This window comes from Ochlerotatus camptorhynchus, unplaced genomic scaffold (genome assembly GCF_037179485.1).
Source record: "Ochlerotatus camptorhynchus isolate MF236.1 unplaced genomic scaffold, CSIRO-AGI_Acam_v1.1 ptg000169l, whole genome shotgun sequence".
Lineage (NCBI taxonomy): Eukaryota > Metazoa > Arthropoda > Insecta > Diptera > Culicidae > Ochlerotatus > Ochlerotatus camptorhynchus.
This window is the reverse complement of record NW_027040659.1, coordinates 388,475-411,372: the sequence shown is the minus strand read 5'-3', so window position 1 is coordinate 411,372 and position 22,898 is coordinate 388,475. Positions and strand designations below refer to the sequence as shown.

Here is a 22,898-nt window from a genome sequence, read left to right as displayed (position 1 = left end):
TAACATTATTACTTTGTTTCTAACTGGATGTAATATTTAATTAAAAATGAAAGTGTCCGAAATTTGAATCGTCCGAAATTTGAATCGGAACGGTATATAGCTACTGACTTTAAGGGTATTAGCATAGAAGTAATTTTAAGACTAGTAGGTCCCGAAGAAACGTGCTCAACTTTTTGGCTCAGCTCTGGTACTATCTTCGGTCCCAAGCTAATCGATTCACCTCTCGAAACATAGGAAAATCAACTAACCCCTCATTTTATCTGTCAAACTTTCATAGCGAATCAAAACAAACATTGTGTAGTACTAGAATTTGACTAGAATGGGGTACGTTAATCGATTTGCTTGGGCTCAATAGGGTAGTCAAGTAGTGAGCCAATTTAAAATCGTTAGTTTCCACTGGTTGGAATTAGTTGGTTTTTTATAGCAATTTATTTTAATATGTAGGGTGGATAACGGCTTCAATCTCCCCAGAAAATTCATCAGAAATCCATCCAAAAGATGTTCTTGATGTGAAGCATCATACTGCAGAAAATGAGCGTTGTAAGTTATTGTTTACCCCATGATGAGGATTCTCGGCCGTTCTCCACCCTTCGTTAAAATGTCAGACATAACATTTGATAACGGCACAAAAGCATTTGTAAACAAACTTTCTAAGGCCCTTTACACGCGAACCAATGTACGCCCACGCAAACCAATACCACTTTCAGAAAGATGATAGTTGCCCCTATCCGATGATGTTGTTGGTTGTTGATGTTGTACTTTGGTTCGCGTGTAAAGGGCCTTAGGAATTTTGTTTACAAATGCTTTTGTGCCGTTATCAAATGTTATGCCTGATGTGTTCAATTTGGATTATGATTCATGATAGATCTTCAATAAATCCAGCCAGTTCATTTGCTTCACTGCTGGTCGTATATATTGCTGGTGGATCAGAACACCAAACTGGAATATAAAATGGCATTGTTTCGTTGAAAAAGTACCGAAAATAGACCAGCCGTAATGTAAGACATTTTTGTTTTGTATTTTCCATCGTCTCCGATATCTGGATAGTTTGTACATTCATGGATTGCTAATACTTTGCCGTTTTTGCTACAATGTCAAATTGATTCTTGTCTATAAACGTGTAACATCTTCTTGGAAACAAGGGTTATTTGAACCCATTACATCGTCAATATCACAGTTGTGATTGTCTTTATAAGTGTTACTTTCCCTTGCCTGTTTTTTGCTATCATCAGTCTCATTCGTGGAACTTTTAGTTGAAAATGATCCATTTCTTCTGTTCTCGTTTTTCACGTCCAAAAAGCTTTCATAAAGGTTGTAGTTATTGATTATCACATTTCCTTTGATGATGTGCGTTGTAATACTGGCCGGTCCAGTCGTGCTGCAATCCCTGCTGCTCGGCGTTCCAATTGACAGTTGGATGGTGTGATTTTGAACCGCCTCGTCATGTAGCGATGAAATGACCGTAATCTCATTGTCATTGATTTGTGCTATCGATTCCGCTGCGCTAGGCTGACTATTTCTCGAAGTAGCTGTATTCTGTGCCCGATTTGTGCCACTTTCGGCGTCATGGTGTGATCGTGAACCATCCCGCTTGGACGTTTTGTTCCGTGGACTGTCACCCGTTTGTGGGCAATCCAGTTGGTCTGGTTTCCGGCAGGTCAATAGCTTAGTGAACGCATGGCGAAAGTTGGTATTTTTCCATGCATAAATCACAGGATTCATCATGGAATTTGCCATTGCTAGTGAGAATACTGCTTTGTACAGGGTCGGTGAGTTCTGCTCGAATAAGTCAAATATTTGCGTTAGAATCACAACAAAGTACGGTAGCCAGCAAAGCGTAAAGCAACCCATTATTAGCAAAACAACCTGCAATTAAATTTGAATATTATATTTCATAAATGCTGGTGCGTTGGTGGATTGCTGCTCACCTGTACCGATTTCCAATCGGATGAGCTTTCCTGGGAGTTGTGTACTCGAAGTTGTTTGGCATGTTTAGCCGCCTCTCGCCATATTCGCCAATAAACGAGAAGTAAACAAAACCACACCAGTGAGAAGATTGGCGTTATCACTCCTGCTACGTACCACGGGTGTAGGAGTTCATCAAATTCGCACTCCATTGCTGTGTCCCACTTGTTCCAAATCAGCGGAATGGTGGCAATGAAAATGGCTAGGCACCAACCGAAGCCCAGAATCACCAGGGCTACCTTTTTTGTCATCAAGCTGAAAGAATAAGAGACAGGAAAAGATGTGTAAACAGCATGTTGTAATGCGGTTTGCATTAGAATATAGTACCGTTGTGACGGGTTTCTTTGGACAATTATCTGATGTAAGCGAACTTGAATGTGTTCTTATGAAATCGAAAAAGTAGTTAATAATATACAGATTTTTTGGTAAACTTTCATGTGGCACATTGATCCCATTGGCCTAAGTTAAAACATACAGCAATAATACATACATTTTACATGAAATTATTTAATAATATATTAATTTGCCTTGAATTTTACATGCTTGTGTTGAAATTGATTTAATTTTCAACGAACAACGATACAAATTTACATGAACGTGTATATTTCAGCTTTCATTCAATGAATTTCAGAACGTCAAACATGCTACTACATGTAAAACCTGCTCTAGTTGGTAGTTAAAAATTACAAAATGTTTTTATCTGTGTAGGCTGGGATGTAGATTTTTTGGAGATACCTTTATGGTGTGTCATGAGAAGTATATAAACTATCAAGATTGATTGTAGAAAATGTTTGCAATATAACCATAAAACCGCAGTTGGAAATGTATAAATACGGGCTACTTTGGACAAGGGGTAAACTTTCATCTGTTTTGATAATACAATGGACAAAATAAATCAACATCATAAGCTGCATCCTATAATATACATCCAGTACAAAACTCATAGTCAGATCAGTCTAATTACTGGTTGAACAGAACTTTTAAAAAATCATGCATTTCTGATATGGTGGATATTTAATATGAAGAAACATCACCGGGTAAACCGGAAAGTAACCTCTCATACCTTGGAATTCTTTATGGAATTTCCTTGGAACTCATATAAGAATATCCTTGGAATAGTCCTGAGAATTCAATTCCTTGAAAAAGGAATACGTCTTTGATTTCTATATGGGGTTACACTTTGTGAAAACCGAAAATGGTACATGTAACCAGGCATGGAAAATCATTTTCATTCATTTCATGCATTAATTTACATTCATTTGGCTCTAACTTTTTTCATCAACAGCATTCCGCAAAATAATGTATAGAGCTTTAGTAGGTTTTGCCCATAATTAAAATCTGTATCTCTTATGCATCACGAATTAGAGCGGGCAGAACTTGTTACTGTTCTTCAGTGAATGTAAAATACATTCACTGAAAAACAGTAGTGGATTCTGTTCACTCTGATTTATCATGCATAGGAGATACGGATTTGAGTTGTTAACAAAAGTTGTAGTTAGTAACAAAGCCTACAAAAGCTCAATACATTATTTTGCGGAATTCTGTTGATGAAAAAAGATAGGGGCAAATGAATGTAAATGAATGCACGAAATGAATGCAAATGATTTTCCATGCCTGCATGTAACAAATTAAGAAAGATTTTGAACGTTAATAACTCAGCTGCCCCTGGTCCAATTTCAATAATTTTATCACCAATCGATCAGAAATATGGCTACGCATCGATAACAATGCTTCCGAATGTTGATTTTCAACAAGAAACTATTGAAAAACTGGTAAATGTCCAGCATTGTCCAAAAGCGTCGAATTGACTAACAAATCCACCAATTACCTACATGCATATGCTGCTTCCCCAGCACAGTCGTCAGAGAGTAGTAAGTAGACGAAACAAGTCGAAGTGGCATTCGCCTCCGATCCTCGGGCGCGTGCGAATAGGAAGAATGGTATTGCGTAATATTTTGCACACTCATCGCTATATGGTGTTCCTGAAAAATGAGATCCGTGATGCTGTCACCTACACTAAACACGCCAAGCGTAACAGGGCCATCAAGCTTATATCAGTAAAGAGTTGGAATAGAATTTATCTGTGCCTGTTTGTCCATATTCAGAACCACAAGCCCCCAACGACCACACAAAATGCTCTCCAGAGTTGTAATCTTGTAACCAAACTTGGAAGCAGGGGTGCAAGTGATTTTGATTGATTCTCTTAATCAATTTTCTCTTTGAAACAAATTACTACAAATTTGGTACGCCTACAATTCAAAAACGGAAAGAGTTGAGATAATAGATAATTGATCAATTAAAAGAACTAAATGCTCTTCACATTTATTCCGTCCACTAGTGGTCCTACGTCAAACTTCCGTTCGTGCCCCTAGGTACAGACCCTTCTACTTTTTTTAATCGAAACTCTCCTCTATTCCTTTTAAAATTATACCTAGAAAACCATTCAAATTCTGTTTATAATTCTCTTTGAATTCTCGTCAAAATGCTCATACAATTTACTTGCGGGATACGATCCCCATAAAATTCACTAAGGAAGTTCTTTTCACCTTATTCTAAGAATTACGTAAGAATTTAATTCAGCACATCCTTTCGTTTACCCTGACATTCCTTGGAATTCATCTCAGGATTCTCCAGGACTCTTATATCAGAATTATCTTGGAATCCTGGTCAGTACTTCTTAAGAATCTTTACCAGAATGTTGTAGTTATTCTCCTTAACATTGCTCTTGAATTAACACTTTAATTCCTTTTAAATTTTCCTACGAATCCCATAAGTATTCTACTCAGAATTCTATCGATTTTTTTTTAATGGAGGGGGCCCTGGAAAATCTTCCATGTTGCTGAAAATTTTCCAGAACCAAAATAATAATATTTTTTTAATCGGGATCTTATGAATTTCCCAAAATTATACATGTTGCGTATTTTTTTCAATATCATATTAAAAAAACAATTCGTTTTTTTTTTCTTAATCGAGGATCTTGAAGATTTTTATAAATCACAAATCTGAAAAAAAAAACATTGTCTAATGATCTTTGCACAAGTCGATGACTTAAAATCACGGATATTTTCTTAATCCAATTTTTTAAGATTTATCTTTTTTTTCCTTGATATGTTTTCCGTCGATCTTGTTTTCCGTGCTAAGCACCAATGCTACCGACGCCAGGAAGGCAGCTCCCACACCTGGACCCTACCTATCGACCCATCAACTCATGAACCGGGGACCAACGGCTTTACTTCCCATCCGAAGGAAAGCGTGATCAGAGATGTTATGCCTCAGAACATCCCGGCGGCGCCGACTGAGATTGAATCCAGGCCTGCTGGGGTAAGAGGCATTCACGCTTACCACTACACCACCGGCGTCGCTGTTTTAAGATTTATCGTTTGTTTTATGTTCTAGATTCTAGAACATAGACCGAATTAAATGACCCATTCAGCTGAAATAGCGTTCTATCTAGATACCATTAAAATGTGCCATTACTCAGTTGCTCAGCTTTAGTGCTGGGGCTTTACAATCATAAGAGGTCTACAGCTGAAAGTGATGCAAATAGATTTATCTAATATCACGATAATATCATTTAGGTACTTTTCGTATATTTAATTCAATCGCCCAACATTTGAGGATCACTTCTAGTTGACTAATATGCTGGACTGACGAATTCATAATATTATCAGCTGACTCATAATTGTGTAATGACTGTGAAACGTGTATAATAGATCGTTAGGATCAATGGTATATTTTATTTAATATATCAGAGTTATTGCAATTATTATACGTTTTTTTGTTATTGCAGATAATTGTCTCACAAATCAACCACAAAAATTTGCACTCGTTCACGATAAAAAAAAAAACAAAATCTTTGAATACTTCCTGTTTTATTTGTTTATTATAAACCGGGAAATTTTTGAGATTTTAACGGGTAAACCGGGAAAAAATCAGGAATTTCTAAATGCAAATTTACTGGCAACCCTGATCAGCTCTCTTTTCTATACCTGGCCATAACATTGTTGTAATTAGTTTCACATGAAATATCCGTTATTATGAATGCTTATCGACTGCCGAGACGTGCTTTTGAAAACATTTAAGTTTCAACAACTATTTTAGGTCAAATTCTTGGAAAGGTACACTTTTTTAACATTGTGTTACTGTCGTCAAGGTACAATGATCTATTATATCGAAACACGTTGAAGCAAGATATTCATAACATTTTGAAAACAAAATATATATTTCAAGCTGGAAATATTTGCTGTTTTAAAGAAATTTAAGCGCTAATTGTCGTTATCCCAACCTAAAACAGTGGGTAGAGCACTACTTCAGCCTAATCGCCCATTTTGGGCCTATCGAGCAGAAAACTTCAAATAAATCCGTGATTTCAGAGTTAACAAGTCAATTATGCGTTTGGTACGATACTTTAGTTAATAAGCTACCGAACGAAGTCAATGAGAACGCGTGGTATGAAAGTTTGCACCCATTATTCCCAAAAACAAAAGAAGCGCTCCGACCGAATCAATTTTTATCTTCATACGATAGGCCGAAGTGAATTCATTGGCGTTTCAATTTCGTTTCAATGCGTTAGGCCGAGTTTAAAATCCGTAGGCTGAGTTTGGCGTCAAGAAGCAGTGTTGGACTTTTGACAATATCTCAACGATTGGTTTCTCATTTTCAAATCTTATGGTACGTACGGAAAGGCAAATAAATTTGGAAGCCATCAGTAATAATAACATTCCGTTTGGTACAAAACTGATCTAGATTAAGAAAGACTAAGTGCGTGTTATGCTTAATAGGCCGGAAATGGGGTATTTAACCCTATTTCCAAAGCAATTCAAGCAAACTGAACATTTAACACTACACAAAAGACAACCTCCCTTAGCTCAGTCGGTAAAAGCGCAGCTACAAAGCAAGACCATGCTGGAGGTGGCTGGGTTCGATTCCCGGTCCGGTCTAGGAATTTTTCGGGTTGGAAAATTTCTCGACTTCCCTGGGCATAGAAGTATGATTGGACTTGCCACACAATTATACCAATGCAAAAATGGTACAGGCATCGAAACCTCTCAATTAATAACTGTAGAAGTGCATCTAGAACACTACACAGCAAAAAAAATAATTTTGATATCACGTCAATGTGGATGTGATGAACTAGCCTACGGCTAAAAATCTCAAAAATAAAGAAAAAAAAAAAAAAAACGTCAATGTGGATGCACTACAATCATGTCGAAAATAGGGTGTAATATTACTTGCTAAAAAGGACAAAATTATCATTAAGGTTCTACAAAGGGTCATTATTTTGTTTACTTCTTCTTTTTGAAATATTCTTCGATCATCATTTTCTAAATATATTGGTAAAATTCATTGGAAGTGCATGTCCCCACGCCAAAACTGCACATTTTTCATAAATATCAACTGGTATGGTGAGGAAAACTTAACCATCTCTTTTCTTCCTTCATTTCAATACAACAGCAAATGTGATGTCACACTATCTAGTGGATAAGAATGTAGCAGACAAAACATAAGCACTGCCAGACTGCGCTGTATGCAAGTTTGTTTACACCCCTGAGCGGGAAAGTGTATAACAGGCTACGTGCACTGCTGCCATCAACCCTGTTATTGTTGAATTCAATCTTCTGTGACTTTTTTAATTGGACCGGTAAAATGTTTAAAATGGTCATTTATGTTTTATTTAATCAGTTTTTGATATTTATCCACCATTACATACATCCACTCATCTATGTTAATAAGGCAGACTTCGCAATTAATTGTTTTAATAAACTTAAATTCATTGCTAGAGGCAATACATCTGGCACCGCTGTTTCAATAATACTTTCACGATTGCTAGCAAAGCAGTAAAGTAGAAATGGTTTTCTTTGTGATGAATTTTGTTCACCAAGAGTTTTGTGAAGCAGTTGTTTTGAGTTTCGTGTATTCGATTGCGTTTAATTGTGCTATACTTCGAAGAACACAAGTAAGTAAATACAGTGAATGTGTTTTCCCCAGGAAATTTTCGTGTTTTACCCACGAAATACATGTTTTAAATTTTCGTATTCATAATATATGAATGTATGTGTAAGCTAATGATGATGATTTTATGATATTTAAAAAAGAAGAAGAACACAAAATTACTTACCCTTTGTAGAACCTTAATACAATGCATGAACTGACATTACGCTGCTTTTACTGCATTTGTTTATTTATGTGGTCATAAAAATTACATGAAATTTTCGACATGATTGTAGTGCATCCACTTCGATGTGATATCAAAATTATTTTTTTGCTGTGTAAGTTGAGAGCACGCAATAAGCTAATATGCGATATGCAATAAGCTTGAAATGCGAAGAAGAAGAAGAAGAAGAAAAGACAACACACAACACCTAGTGGTAGACTACCCGAGCAAAGCTGGAGATCAAATTGAAATCAAAATGTGCTGTTATGATGTAACTTATTTTGAATACTCCAGTTGATCTCATTTTGGTTGACTTAATGGTTAACACAGCAAAAATGAGAGCAAAATTTTACATTGTTGAATCAAACGGAAAACTGATCCTGCTTTCAATGAAATCAATTAGATTACTGATTTTGCATTCATAATATTTAACTAAATACGGGTCTGGTTTAAATTGTAAGCATCCATGCTTCTCACGCTAAAAGACTAAAAGACTCACCCGGACAAGTCACGAATGACCTAAAATGTGTTAAACAAAACGAATTGACAATAATTGTTAGTTCAACGACAGATGAACTTATATTAAACTTTCAACAAGACGTTAACAGCAGAATTTGAAGTTAAGTTGCTTTCATTTAAAAAGTCTTGACTGCAATGAAAGCACAATATGATATCAGACTTCTGTCGCGACAGTTGAAATCAAAATTAGTTTTCATTATGATAGGAACTGCAAACTTTAATATCGAAGATAGGAACTGCAAACTTTAATATCGATTTGCTTGCATCTTGTTAACCAACTTTGCTCGGGTAGTGAGATTATTTCCTCTACGAAAAGATTCTCCGATTGGAGTGCGAATCGAACCCTCACTTCGTAGATTTTTGCTTAGTTATGTGAACCAATTCTCGATTATTTTTTCAAAACAGTGCTGCATCTAAAAAGTGTATTGGCTAACAAAAACAAGGTTATAAATGCTGAAGTATGTACATTATTATTATTATCTCTATTTAGGAGATTTTCAGCCGCAGGCTGGTTCATCTCCGGCTAAGTATGTACATTAACCAGCAAATGACAAATGACAAAGCAAATTACATTGTTTCAATTAAATGTTTTATTTGCTTACACGGCCCCCTTAACATGATCGTTTCGTTAAGATATATACAATTAAATGCTTGATAATTTACGGAGTTACTGAGAACAAAAACTCAAGATTAGAAATAATAAAAGTTTTCATTATAATGTAATTATAAATCAAAATACTCGTTTATGTATATTTATAAATTACGTGTTATAAAAAATATAAAAACCAATCAAAATCTTAAGCTTTGGTCAATAATTATTAATTAAATTTAAGATCCCAGATTTAAAAAAATATAATTGTAATGTAAAATGTTGCATGGACAATTTTTAAACTTTTGGGAGACCTCAAGCTCCCAGACTTAGAATAATTAAAAGGATCTTTGGTAGAGGTATGGGATTTGCAGATCTTGAGCAAATTTTTCAAGATCCTATACTAAATTTCAAGGTTTTGAAGTTCAAAAAATATATTTAATGGGACATATTTTCAAGATTCATGACTTGGTGGAAATTGAGATTTCGTGTAAAAGCACCCTACTATACAATTCTTATGATAAATCTCAAATTTCGCTTCTCAATATCGAAATTGTTATTGAGTTATGCGAGGATATCGACTTGCCGAAGCTAATTCAAGAAATTTGTATTGGAATTGGATTGAATTGGATGTTGATAACCGTCAAACGAAGCTATTTTTTTTCCTTGATTTGTTTTCCGTACTGAGTACCAATGCTACCGACATCAGGAAGGCAGCTCCCACACCTGGATCCAAGCTATCGACCCATCAACTCGTGGACCGGGTACCAACGGTTTTACTTCTCTTCCGGAGATCAGATTCGTGATCAGAAATCTCGGCGGGGCCGACTGATATTGAACCCTTTAGGGTGAGAGGCAATCACACTTACCAGTACAGCATCGGCGCCGCACTTGCAACACTTGATAATATGCTGTTTTTGTTCGTTTATAGTGAAAATAAATATAAACATCAACACCTGTCATCACGTATGTATTGTTTGCACTCTATTTGTTTTTTCCTTGATTTATTATCCGTCGATGTTGTTTTCCAATGCTACAGACGCCAGGTAGGCAGCTCCCACACCTGAACCCTTACCTATGGACCCATCAACTCATGAACCGGGGACCAACGGCTTTACTACCGCCTAGGAAGGCGTGATCAGTGATGTTATGCATCAGAACATCCCGGCGGCGCCGACTGGGATTGAACCCAGGATCACGCTAACCACTACACCACCGGTGCCGCTACACTCTTTTCGTTTCATCGATCATAAAAGATCGATAATATCAATGATTTCATCGTGCACAAATCAATAATAGGTTTGTTCCGATGCGTTAGTTCATTAGCTACAACATAAATTCTATTAGAGCACATTGTATGAATATTTATGCTCATTGTTCTCAAAACAAAAGAATCGCTCCTAGCGAATCCCCTTTTTCTATGTTTAACCGTAGGACTAATGGGGTTTCACCCCGTAACGTAGGTAGATCACCTTTTCGTGGTACGTTACGGGATGTAAGATCTACCACCGGTTCCTAGTCCTGACTACTTCAAACTAGGGGAATAGAATTTTTCAGTAATCCAAGGAACACATCTTAGTCCTTGTTACTTTTTATGCCTTGCTGATAGTGACAAGACTCAGCTTTGTCTACCGAGGATGATCTTGAAACAAGGAAAAAAAATGAGTTAGTTGTCTTAATCTATGTGATTCCTAATCTTCTATTCGTTGTTCCCTAGTTTGAAGTGGTTAAGACTAGGGTTCTGATGCATAGTCATTATCGGTGTCATACCTTAATTTTGTTGCTAAGGAATCCAATTTTGACTGACAAAGAGGCGCGCCTTTGGAGGGTGTTTCAACACTCCGAAGGGTATAAATAGCGGGACCTTTCAATTAGAGTCGGATCCTTGCGATAAATGCAAGAGTGGCAATTGTAAAAAAAATCGGTGATGGAGTAATACGACATGCACTAAACTAAGGACACGGGATATACTACAATAGATCAATTTACTGGTCGCAGTAGTGTTAAATCTCGAACAGAGGAAAAAAAAAAGAAGGGGTTTCAATGCGCTAGAATGGAATTGAAACTCGTTGGACAAATTTAGAATCAAGAAGCAGTATTAGATTTTAAACAATACCTTAACAATTTGTGACTCTTTATCAAATCCAACGGTACGTATGGAAAGGTGAATAAATTTAGAAGTCATCTTTGACAGAAATATTCCATTTTTTATCAAACCCGTTCAAAAAATAGAGGTAAAGCGCGGGTTGTGCTTAGTAGGACGGAAATTAGATCAAAAATCCTATTCAATGCACTTGATTATTCAGCTCAAATTTAGACTTGGGAAACCGCAAGTTAATGTAAGGAAATGAGAATAAATCCATACCAACATCGGTTACGTCCCAGGTTTTAGTTTGCACCATGGATAACATTCTGTAAAAAGAATATAAATACCTAATACATTTTATTGCTCTGCTAAAATCAACTTGTCTGATATATGTCTCTTTACGGATTTGCAACAGTTGATATGCTATTATTTATATATTTATCCTGGATCCTGATCCTGGACGGTCAAATGTCATTATTCAATTATTCAAAGCATGCTGAGCGAATCCTCGATTCCATAAAAACAAGTACTTTTGTGATGTTTGCTGGAACGGCATCGGGTATATTATTGCCTCCATTTGTTGTCTACAAAAGTCGATTTTTGTATGACACCAGGATCACAGGAGGACCTCAAAGCACTGTTTACGGATGCTCAAAAAGTGGTTGGTTCGAAACCGATCTGTTTGAGAACTGGTTTTTATGGTGGCACATTCACATTTTGAAAAGCACGATGACAAAGAATTTCAAACAGCGAAAGTTCTAATCGGGAATAATTTTGTAAGTCATGCGAGTGTTGCAAAAATGCAAGGAATACAACATAAGATTCGTATTTCTTCCACCAAATAGCACACATCTTTGCCAACGGCTTGATGTGGCATCCTTCCGCCCGTTGAAAATCAAAAGGAGAATTGTTCTTTTGGAGTATAAGGTGAAGTTTTCTGGTACAGTACCAAAACACTTGTTCCCGGGTCTTCTGAAGAAGATTGTTGAGAGACTCGATAAGGCTACTGAAAATGTACGTTCTGGATTCCGTACAATCGGAATATTTCCACTCCATCCACAACAAGCGATTAGAAAACTGTCAGATGCCAGGAACGACACGAAATTCGTGGTCAAACGGTTTTGTAAGCGTTTTCGGAGGTGCGACTTCCCTTAGCTCAGTCGGTAAAGGTACTACGCACGTGCACTACCGCTGGGGTAACTCAGCTTCACTGCTACTCCGCCGACGTACCACTTCTTTGCCTCTGCTCCCACTTTCCGGCCATTCTTCCATGTTTTTTGTTTGTTTTTCGGCGTCGGTATTCGCCGAAGCTCCCTGCCGGGGTTTATGTCCTTGCTAACAATAGCCGGTTGCTTCTTCTTCTCCAGACTGAGTTCACACTTTGGACAAAGCTGTGTTCCCAAGGTCTGACTTAATATCACTTTTCACGGTAAACGTCGCACCCAGTAACTCGATCAGTCCTCCGTACTGACAACGGTCGTCTACGGTTCGGAACGCATCAGCGTAACCAGCGACACTCGAGAATTTATCACTCGACGTTATAATGTCCACGAACCATTTTCTACCGGTGTAATCATACCCTCGGTTTCCTTTGGGTTCTCGCCTGCCGGTATTCGCGACACTACGATACTTCACTGGTCCTTCAAGGACACCTAGGAGATCCGTTAGGATTACTCAACAGAGTACACAGTGCTACTGCACAGTATGCAGTCATCCGCAGGAAACGTCTATACTAGCCACCGCACGATCACGATCACGATTTTTGCGTGGAAACAGAATTCAAGGCTGCTTCTCAAATACACGCGAAAACCACCTGCTTCGATGAAACTCGTGAAAACTACCTTTCTTCCTTATTCTATTGTTGAATTTTCCCGGACGGTTACATTTGTCGAACCAATTTCAATTCCGACTTGCTCCGTCAATTGGCTTCACGGGGCCCTCTCCTTCGTGGGTTTGGCGAGTTCGATGAGGCCTGTGGGAGAAGAACGATCTTTTCTCTCTTCTCCTGGAGCACCAAGACCGATGAACAGGAACCTTAACCTATAGGTTTGTGTACAATGGTATAAAAGCTTTTGTTGCTACCACAAGTGTGGTTCTGTTCAAGTATCCGTCACTTTTTCGGGGACCACTTGTACATATTTCCCGCATCGTTAGGGTCTTTGCCTCTTTTCGATTTTGTTATTGTTTTGTTGTTTTAAACTTGTATACCATTGTACACATCCCGTCGATGCCCTGATCGCGTCAAACACACAGAGTGTGGACCGTGCGACCTACCAACCCTATGATAGCGGTATACAATGGCTCATCTAATCGAAATGACGCCTGAGATAAAGTTGTAGGTAACTGGATTGTCTTTTCAGAAAAAAAAACACAAATGTTTGTCAAAGAATGTAAAAAAAATGTAAAGATAAACTGTTCAAGATTTTTGAACTTGTTTACTTGAAAGCTTACCAAAAATGCTAACTTTGATGTTGAACACATTGGACACTTTAAATAAATTTAATAAATTCGTAGAACATGGAAGTGATGACTTATGCAATGTCAAAAAATACAACAAAAAACTGTTAAAACTTCAAGTTAAAAAAAAAGTGCAGTTTTTAAGGTTTATGAACTTATGACACATTGGGCACTTTAAAATTGACCTCGAAGAACATGGAAGTTAACAGAATTCTTTCAAGTGCTGTATTCGGCAAAATTACTTATTTTACTTTATTTTGGGTCGCTGCATCCGAATCTGAAATCAGATTGATCAGATAAAAAAGATTTATGTAAAAAACTTATATACATTGCCTAGATTTAGGCGTATTTTTGATTGTTTTGCGACAAATGCAACTTTTTTTTCGCAATGCACAACTTTTGAATAAATGTTTACACCAGATGCTTCTTCAGCAACCAAAAATCAAGTACAAATGCTAACTTCTGGATATTGCATTGCATAAAAACCTACATAATCAACTTCTCCCCAGAATAGATCATTTGCATTTTTAATCTAATTTTTCTAAAAAATAAACTAAACATGTAATTAAAAAACTAAATTCATATTTTAAAAAAGCATTTGTTTGTACAAGTTTAAATGGTATTTCAGGTTTATCGGTAGAAAGTAAATGTGCGTTTTCCTAACGTTAATGGAGCATTTAATCGTTTTTATGTTACAAAATCCATTTTCCCGATAAATAAACAACGGTGTAAATATTTCGTTCCTGCTAAATTGTCGCTTAGGCCTTGGTTCGAAAATGGATAGTTCAAGTGATATAATCGAGCTTCTTGGTAGGCGTACGCGAACTGGCACCAACATAGTTTGAAACCAGAGTGATAACTGTAGTTTAACCCTTCTGTGAGGATTTTTTCGTTTTTTTTTTTTTTTTCTACACCGTGACATTCAATTGGGGCCTGGATACCCCGTCGCACATATAACGGTTAAATAATCAATAAGAAATTATGTTTTGTGCATAAGTGCATTTGTAGTATATTAAATTTATTGACAATTTAGAATCACGGAGACACACCTTGTGGATTGAAGTCAACAACAACTCTATCAATCTTACTCACCGAGCATAGTGCAGCGGGTAGCAGATGGCGATATATCTGTCCACGGCTATTGCAATCAGGTTCCAAATGGACACACTGCACGCGATAATCAGGACGAAAAATCGCAACAAACAGAAGTGTTTATACCGGCCAAGTTCGTTTCCCATGTAGAAAGCAAGATGATACGGCAGCGTCAAGCCAACGAATATGTCCGACAGAGCTAACGATAGCACGAACAGGTTTGAAATTAACAATCGCAACCGCCGGTGATAACGCACAGCTAGGATGGTGAGGATGTTGCCACTCAGAATGCAAATCATTAGCACCCCGTCGATGATGGCCCATATAAAGAGGTCCTCGTTTATGACCGTTACGCGATCGGCGAAGACACGCATTGTTGTCGTTTCAGTTGGCTCCATACCGTCTAATGTCTTCACGGTACTTGCCAACATACTTAGAATTTATATCCTTTTCTGGTTTTATGTGCTTTCTTCTTGAAGTGCACTAACATTCTCGCCCTGGTGGCCAATGTTTTTGATGGTGAGAAATGATGGCTTCTTCCTGTATTCCTTGGCGTATGCTGTAGCTAAATAGAGCGTAGAACCTTAATCTTAATCCTCAGGTTGATTGTGTGGTGTATTTTTAAACGTATTGTAAATATTGAATCTTGATCCATTCTAGGAACAAGATTCAACATTACTGATTGAAGGTCACTGTCACTGACTGAAATTATACTCTCTGTACGAATTGTAAAAGTTAGATCTTTCACTATTTCTTCCCACAGACATAGTAAGGTCCCAAACTTTAAATCTCTGCAAATAGTTTTTTCTGATACTAATCATTTTCGCATCACACGTCATCAAATTCAATCTTAACCACACACTTCACTTCCTGACTACGGTGATATAGATGACGTGTTTTTCGTTTTTGTAGATTCTGTTTGCACATCAATAATCCATCGAAGTGATCACCCTCGGATGCAAGCCAGTTGTCTAGCCTATCAGTACGATCCAACCCAATAATGGTCTGTTTGCGGTTGACTTGTCGATATTTTATTTTACAATAATCCTTATCAACCGCACGCTGGATCGGCTCAATAGACTCTCTATTTTAGTAAGCTCGAAGCACGCATTCTATTCCCACCTACTACAACTCGCGTGAACTTGTACACCACTGAATCGAGAGCTACAACACAGTTAGTGACCGCCGGCAAACTATCAATAGTTCAATATTTTGGTTTTGCAACTTTTGCCTTTGCCACTGGTCGGTAAACACATGTACTGTTATAGTGTACGCTCCGATTTCCGTCTGCATGCTCGAGGGCGCGAATGACTAGTAACAGAAACGCTGCATTCACGCCGCCTGAAGGTTGAATACTGACTGGTATATTGAGGTGATGTGGTGATGAACCGCGCTGGAACACGTAAAGAAGCTACCACAACTGTTCTTCGCTAAGTACATTGGCGGTGTGGCCATTGCTATTCAATGTGCACGTTGCCATCGCCATAGGTATGAAAGACAATGTTGTTTTTTTGTTTGGTTAATAGGATTTTGGGGAAGGCACATGGAGTTGACTCAATAGTGTGCAAACTTTCATCCACCTCAGTATATGGGCGTTTGCGTTGGTGTGGTATTTATTTTTGGCTGGAGAAGTTATTGTGCTAGGATGTAATGTATTTCGATGGACTGAAGATTAGTTTCAAGTGCTTTTCGTGATGAAGTTACGCCAGCGTTGAAGGGACTAAGTGGTAGCAAATTGTCCATTCTTACATGCTTATACAAGGTTGCTGCCATTCATTTGCTATAGCAATTTATTTCCAGATTTCTGATATCATTAGTTGTTATGATGCTTTTTTTCACATGTAAGTTACAAGAAGCGGTTGTAAAGTATGTATATGACACATGAAACATGTCAATTTCACTTTCAGATAGTCATAATTTTAATATCAGTGAATGTTCAAACACTTCTGATATATTTTTTTTTAAATATAGTCGTTTCAACACTTTTGGGAATGTGAAATTGACAGATTTTATACGTCAACCACATACTTTACCGCCTCTTTCTGTATCTTGCAAGTTCAAAATATCATTCATCTAATGGTCAGCAACCCTGCTTATGTCCATCTATAGTTTGTGATGTTAAGTGAAATCTGTATAATGCCTAATTATAAAAAGGATGAGATATAAAAACCGGTAAACCGGTTGTGGAGCTTACAAGCGTCGTAGCGAGGGGTTATTCTTCTTCTTCTTCTTCTTCTTCGTGTTGATTCCGAGCTCATCTGAATGTATTCAAATCAGCGACACATGAGCATTATTCTTGGAAAATATCCTCGAAGTCGGTAATTTTTTACCGAGATTTCAACTGCTGAGCGCTTGGTAATATTTTCGGTAAACCGAATGATCTGTAAACTGCTGAGAATTATCAAATGTCAAATTTTACCGGAAGGGCCGGAAATTTTACCGAAAACAGTTGTGCAGCTCCGTAGTTCAATTTAACTTGGTGGTAGTGAAATAACTCAATGAACGCTAGAGCAAAACACGTAATCATCGATATTTGTGTTTATTCTTTAATCTACTTCGTAAAGTTGGAGACATGATTATATTAAAATATAAACTGTGAGAATGCTAGCGCTGTAAAACAAACGTAACAATGATACTTGCTTCAAATCCATGACGACATGGGGCTGAAATTTGCTAGCTCGTTGCCGATCCGGAGGATTTCTAGTATCAAAATAGAATAAATGAGCAGTTCCACACAGATTCGCAAATCGTTTCGGATCGATGTTTTTAGAACTACTTGTTATTTTACACAGTTGTTTGTTATTGTCCAACATGTCATTTTACATATATGGTTCCCTAGTTTTGTACACGACTAACACTTGAAAAGGGCTTATGCAAAAATTATATGCATCAATAGAAAAACATATATCTCGCGAACGATTTGTTTGATCGAGGTGGTGTCTTCGAAGAAGTTGCGGACATGTATAGAGTTCTCCAGATGCACAAAAGTGTGCGTGAGACCGCGCGCTACCTTTTTAAGTAGTTGTGATATCGCGATACCTTTTTGGTTCTTCTTCTTCTTCATTTTTATATATGAACGTTGGACTTAAGTGTTCGTGAGATTGCGCTTGGAGATCTCTATTGTGCCTTTCAATAAAAAAATATACACTGTAAAAAATATTTTATTTTTTACAAAATTAAAATTACTCCAAATGCATATTTTTTAAAATTATTTTTGTGTATCTATATTGTAGTTTAGATAAAGTGCTACCTACTGACAATGTGTATTTGCTGGGCAATTCATAAACTAAAATATTTTTAACGAAAAGCTCAATTAATGTCCTTAAACTTTGCAGTTCACAGTTTTTTAATCATACGCATGAGTTAAGATATAATTAATTATGAGTAACAGACCGCATATGACAATTTTTCTAGCTAGTTTTAAAGACCACGGTGGATTAGAAAATAACCATAAGAAGTGTTTGACAGCCTTTTCGGATCATCGTTAGTGCCGAAAGGGCGTATGTTATTCTTAATGATATGATGGTCTGTTATTTTTTAAACTCGAATGAAATCAATTTGAATTTATTCATATTTTTCGCTATAATTGTGTGTATCTTTTTTATTAGAAGAGATACAGACAACAACTTCAGCTATAAAACATGCGTCTTAAAGAGTTTTAAAAGTCTCTAGAAGATCACTTTCATGAGAAATTTGAAATAAAAAAAGTTAGTGATAAAAAACTAGTTTTTTCCAGGAACACCCAAAGTCAACTCCGAAAAATGACTTTAAAACAAGAACGTTAAGAGATAGAAAAAATATCATCGACAAAGTTGCTTGAAATTAACTCAGGTACAACTTTTTTCAACCACACATGTCTTTATTTTGTAAAACAAAAAAGATAGTTTTTAAAAATCCTCTTATTTGAGGACCACCCTGACGTTTGAAAACACCAAAAGAAGGGAATTTTTGAGCACAAAAACTTCTCCGAAGACACTAAATGTCCAAATATTGAAACAAATGTACTAGCACATTTTACTTAAATTTGTCATTAGAGTGGTCCTATGAAAACCATCTTTTGCCGATAACTTTTTTATTTCAAATTTCTCATGAAACTTTTAAAGCTCTTTAAGATGCACAGCAAGAGTTGTTGCCTGTATCTCTTCTAGTAAAAAAGATATACACAATTATAGTAAAAAAAACCTTTATTTTTTAATTTTATTGAAAATTACATACGCCCTTTCAAATACCGTAAAAAAATGTTTTTTTTTAACATTTGAAAAAGGCATATTTTTAGTAGAAAAACCTCAATAGCTCTTGATCGGTGAAAGATATCGACAAGCTCTATGCAGCAAAAATTTGCGCCTTCTAAAGTGCTAAAAGTTATTTCATGACACCTTTGCTGAGAAATTTTAAATAAGAAAACTAGAGCAAATTACTGATTTTTTATAGACACCCTAACTCAATTCAAGGAAATAGCTCTTAATCGGTCAATTTAAGAGATTCTGAAAAGTGTTTTTTTCTATAAAATTCCTTGAATATAGTTCAGCTATAACTTTGCCGAAGAATGTATACCTTAATTTCTACAAACAAATGATAATAAGAACAACCCTAGAGTTCATAGTCATAAAAATAAGGGCCTAACTATAAGGAGCAACTTTGTACAAGAGACTTTTAGTCTAAATTTTTGATTTCGAACGCAAAACATATCCTTCCACCTAAATCTGTATTCTGGACCACTGTGCAGCACGTAACGGTGCCCTTTATGTTGTGAAGATCAGTTTTTGTTTTTTTTTTTTTTTATTATAGTCACCAAGAGTGTTAGGGTCATTCGTGACTTGTCCGGGGGTGAGATTTGAACTCGTGACTTTGGCGTGAGAGGTAAGAATGTTAACCACTACGTCGGGGTCGCGTCCTCAACAAGTTTAAGGAAGAGGTGACCATTGGCTTCTTCCTCTTTCATTTCTATCTCTATCTCTATCTTTATCTATCTCTATCTCTATCTTACGCACATGAAATCGACCAATCAGGAGCTGGTTCACGTTTGACAGAAAAGTGGTTCATTTTCGCCCCCGTATTGTCACCTCTTCTCTTAGGGAAAAGGATGTATTGATGTCTACAACAGCTACAGCAAAACATCACATAGACGCCGCCGCAGCCAACTGAAGCTTGAACCGGATACCTGTACAATCCACAATACCCGTAGCAACAGCCAGTAAACGATGCCCTGTCGTATTTTGTTATCACGTTGTTGCAGTTATAAATGCATTTCATGATATGTACCGGTATATTAAAGGTTTTGACGAATTAGAGTACACGAAAATTGTACAAAAACACAAATTGGAAAAATAGCGTTATTACAAGTAACTTCACTTTTAATAAGTGTATTAAGCATTATTTAAACTCAATATTCAGATATGGATGACACATTCATAATAATGAGATCATTGTTCAGTGGTCCAGGATGGGAATTAAGCAGGAAAGTAGTACTAGTAGAGTAAGGTGGGGCATAAGTTCGACCTTAGTTGAAAACATTAAAATATATCAAAACTCCAAGCATTTGGAATCAATCTAATTCTGTACACAGGACCTCTAGCTCAAGGTCTACAACTTTCTCTCACAGTTTTGATAAATTTTCAGCTCATTTGTAGCTAGAACAATTTTTTCGTAACAGTGTTCAAAACGAACTTTTGCTCCATCGGTGGGGCAAAAGTGTGCAAACATAATGACAGTTTTTGGCAAGCTTTGCCACTGCAGATCTTGAAATGTCCCATGGTGGTGTGATGGACATAAAAAAATCACATGTTTGTGCCTAGATATTGTCAGAACTTAGTCTTCCCTTACCATACCATACTTAGTCATATTCATCAAATCTAGATTTATCATTCTAGACCCATTCTCATGGCCATACAATATTTTAAGTCTTTTAAATCGTTCAAGATTCCGGATCATATGATCTACATGATAAACCCTGGTTCTGTTCTGCATAGTTTTCTCAATCTAATTATCTGGTTTGGTGAAAATTAGCATTTTTTGAATTTTTGACAAGCAACTGAATTCTTTTCCATACATTTTCCCATACAATCTTTATAATTCTCCCGCAAAACCGAGCAGTACTGAATTTTCCAGTAAAAGTATTGTGATCGTGCCATAATTTATACAGTCAATTGTGGATTAAGTTCGTTTTCTAATTGAAAGCTTTGAACTTGGGTCGATGACAATCACTGTTATTTGAAAATTACGTTCGGAAAAAAATTTGAGTCATCATGCGTTTAGGTTATAAAAGCATGAACTCATTTTTTGTTCGAAAATTATCTCGAAGGTTTATGTGACACGAAGTACTGTAAAAAAAATCATATCATATGAGAGGCGCCGTGTACACCTGTCACACTTGTTACAATGAATGCTACAACTACGGGACTGACAATATCAATTAAATCAAACTAGCGGAGTGGGATCAGCCTTCGTTTACATTGGCATAGATAGTGTTCGGGATAATCAGAAAAGCAAAGTTTATCAATTAGATTTAGCACTGAATATGATAGACTTTCCACACAACCGATGATAGTGTCGGCGTGTGCAACCATTCCATTTATCTACAACGTAAGCTATCAGTGTGAGAGCTCGACCAGTTGTTCAGATCTTCTGTTGCACACCGATTTACCACAGACTAGGCAAATCATTAAAAATTAAAGTTCTTGTATTTTTTTATAATTCCTTGTTTTACATTTTTACTTTTTAAATAGCAAGATGCTTTGCATTTAAAAAAAATTGAAAATACAATCAATTATGATATATTGGAATATATGAACCACGGTGAAATAGGTCTAATAGAACTCTGTGGCATGTGGTTATACTGCAAAACTTTGTATTCGTACTACTAGAGGGTGGTTATAATTATGGTAAATCATAAAACCAGGGACTGCCGTGAAGGCCCATTATTTTTTCGCAGCATCTAACTTTGCTAATGTTGCCAATATTTTGTAGTGTATTGTGATATTATCTAAATTTATATTTTGCCCATACACTAGTCAATAATAGATCTCTACTACTCAGCTCAATATCAATTAATATCAACATTTCACAGTATTAAGGCGTTTTTCAAAACTGCGTGAAATTAGGAGCGTACGGTAGTTAATGATTGATTTCAAAGCCGATAGCGATAGTTAAGTCAGGATGCTACTAAATGAGCTTAAATGAGGAAAATTAATAATTAGTACCGCCCTGCCGCGGAGCATAGGAAATCCGGTACGTAAGATATGGGGGGTATTTTTATCTGTACTTATCTAGCGCCAAATTCAGACATCATGTTGAGTCACAATTAAGCGCAGTCCAGGAATATTTCCTATAGATAGATTTTCTGTGTGTTCCTTTGATTTGCCGCTTATCGTTGATATACTGATTTGCAAAAGATACCAAACGTTGTTTATGTGGGGGGTCGCTTAGAGGTTTCCGATGCAACCCATCATAGGTTATATGAATCTATTATCGAGAATTACGATGATGAATTACGGTGAAAGTATTGTATCATGAAAGAGCTGAGAATTAGTACTTTCTGTTTAATTCCACTATCTCTATCGCTTCGCATGACAGATACGCGCAGTTGGTCTACAATGTGTAGATTTCTCCAAATAATACTCAACTCTCGATGAACATTTCAAATGGTCCTATATGCGTTGATCGATTCTCTTCATCGACTTTCTCTTTTGATAATCACTGCTATGCAAACAGATTTTAATTTTACCGCATAGTTTGAAAACGGAGATTTTTATCTAGCGTCCAAAACATCAAATACAACAGGAAAAGGATTTGCAGCTGCGTTATTAACGAAAGAGAATGTCGATGAAGAGAATCGATCAATGCAGATAGGACCTTTTGAAATGTTTATCTAGAACTATCAGAATTAATTTATCAGTAATGTAATTTTGCCAGAGAGTTAAGGCTCACGCACATGCATCCGTTATCATGCAGTGTATCATTTAATGATAGGGCTTTATATATTGCCTTAAAAAAAATGTCCATTGTGTTCATTTCAGAAAAGTTTGCATTTTTGATAA

General features: G+C 36.6%; 2 protein-coding genes across 5 annotated transcripts in view; one reads left to right on the top strand and one right to left on the bottom strand.

Moving 5' to 3' along the window:
* nonC (serine/threonine-protein kinase Smg1) overlaps nt 1-22,898 on the top strand; it is a 70,908-nt gene that overhangs the window by 22,379 nt on the left and 25,631 nt on the right. The gene's annotated exons all lie outside the window — the stretch shown is intronic.
* Nucleotides 932-16,602, bottom strand: mAChR-C (muscarinic Acetylcholine Receptor, C-type). 4 transcript variants are annotated; one of them, XM_065222433.1, is made up of 5 exons: nt 15,985-16,602; nt 15,730-15,924; nt 14,863-15,445; nt 1,929-2,220; nt 932-1,866 (listed from the first exon to the last, which is right to left on the bottom strand). In XM_065222433.1, the coding sequence occupies exons 3-5, from the start codon at nt 15,291-15,293 to the stop codon at nt 1,111-1,113; spliced, it is 1,479 nt and encodes a 492-aa protein (XP_065078505.1). In that variant the 5' UTR covers nt 15,294-15,445; nt 15,730-15,924; nt 15,985-16,602; the 3' UTR covers nt 932-1,110. The 4 variants fall into 4 exon arrangements, with proteins under 4 accessions (XP_065078505.1, XP_065078507.1, XP_065078504.1 ...); XM_065222435.1 differs by lacking the exon at nt 15,730-15,924; XM_065222432.1 differs by lacking the exon at nt 15,730-15,924 and having other exon boundaries at nt 14,863-15,427.

Bases quoted from the DNA above. Each gene is read 5' to 3' on its own strand.
- mAChR-C (XM_065222433.1), bottom strand. From the start codon at position 15,293: ATGTTGGCAAGTACCGTGAAGACATTAGACGGTATGGAGCCAACTGAA. The intron at 2,221-14,862 runs GTGAGTAAGATT...TTATTCTTTCAG, and splicing joins TACCCGCTGCACTATGCTCG to CTTGATGACAAAAAAGGTAG. The intron at 1,867-1,928 runs GTGAGCAGCAAT...ATTTAATTGCAG, and splicing joins CCGATTGGAAATCGGTACAG to GTTGTTTTGCTAATAATGGG.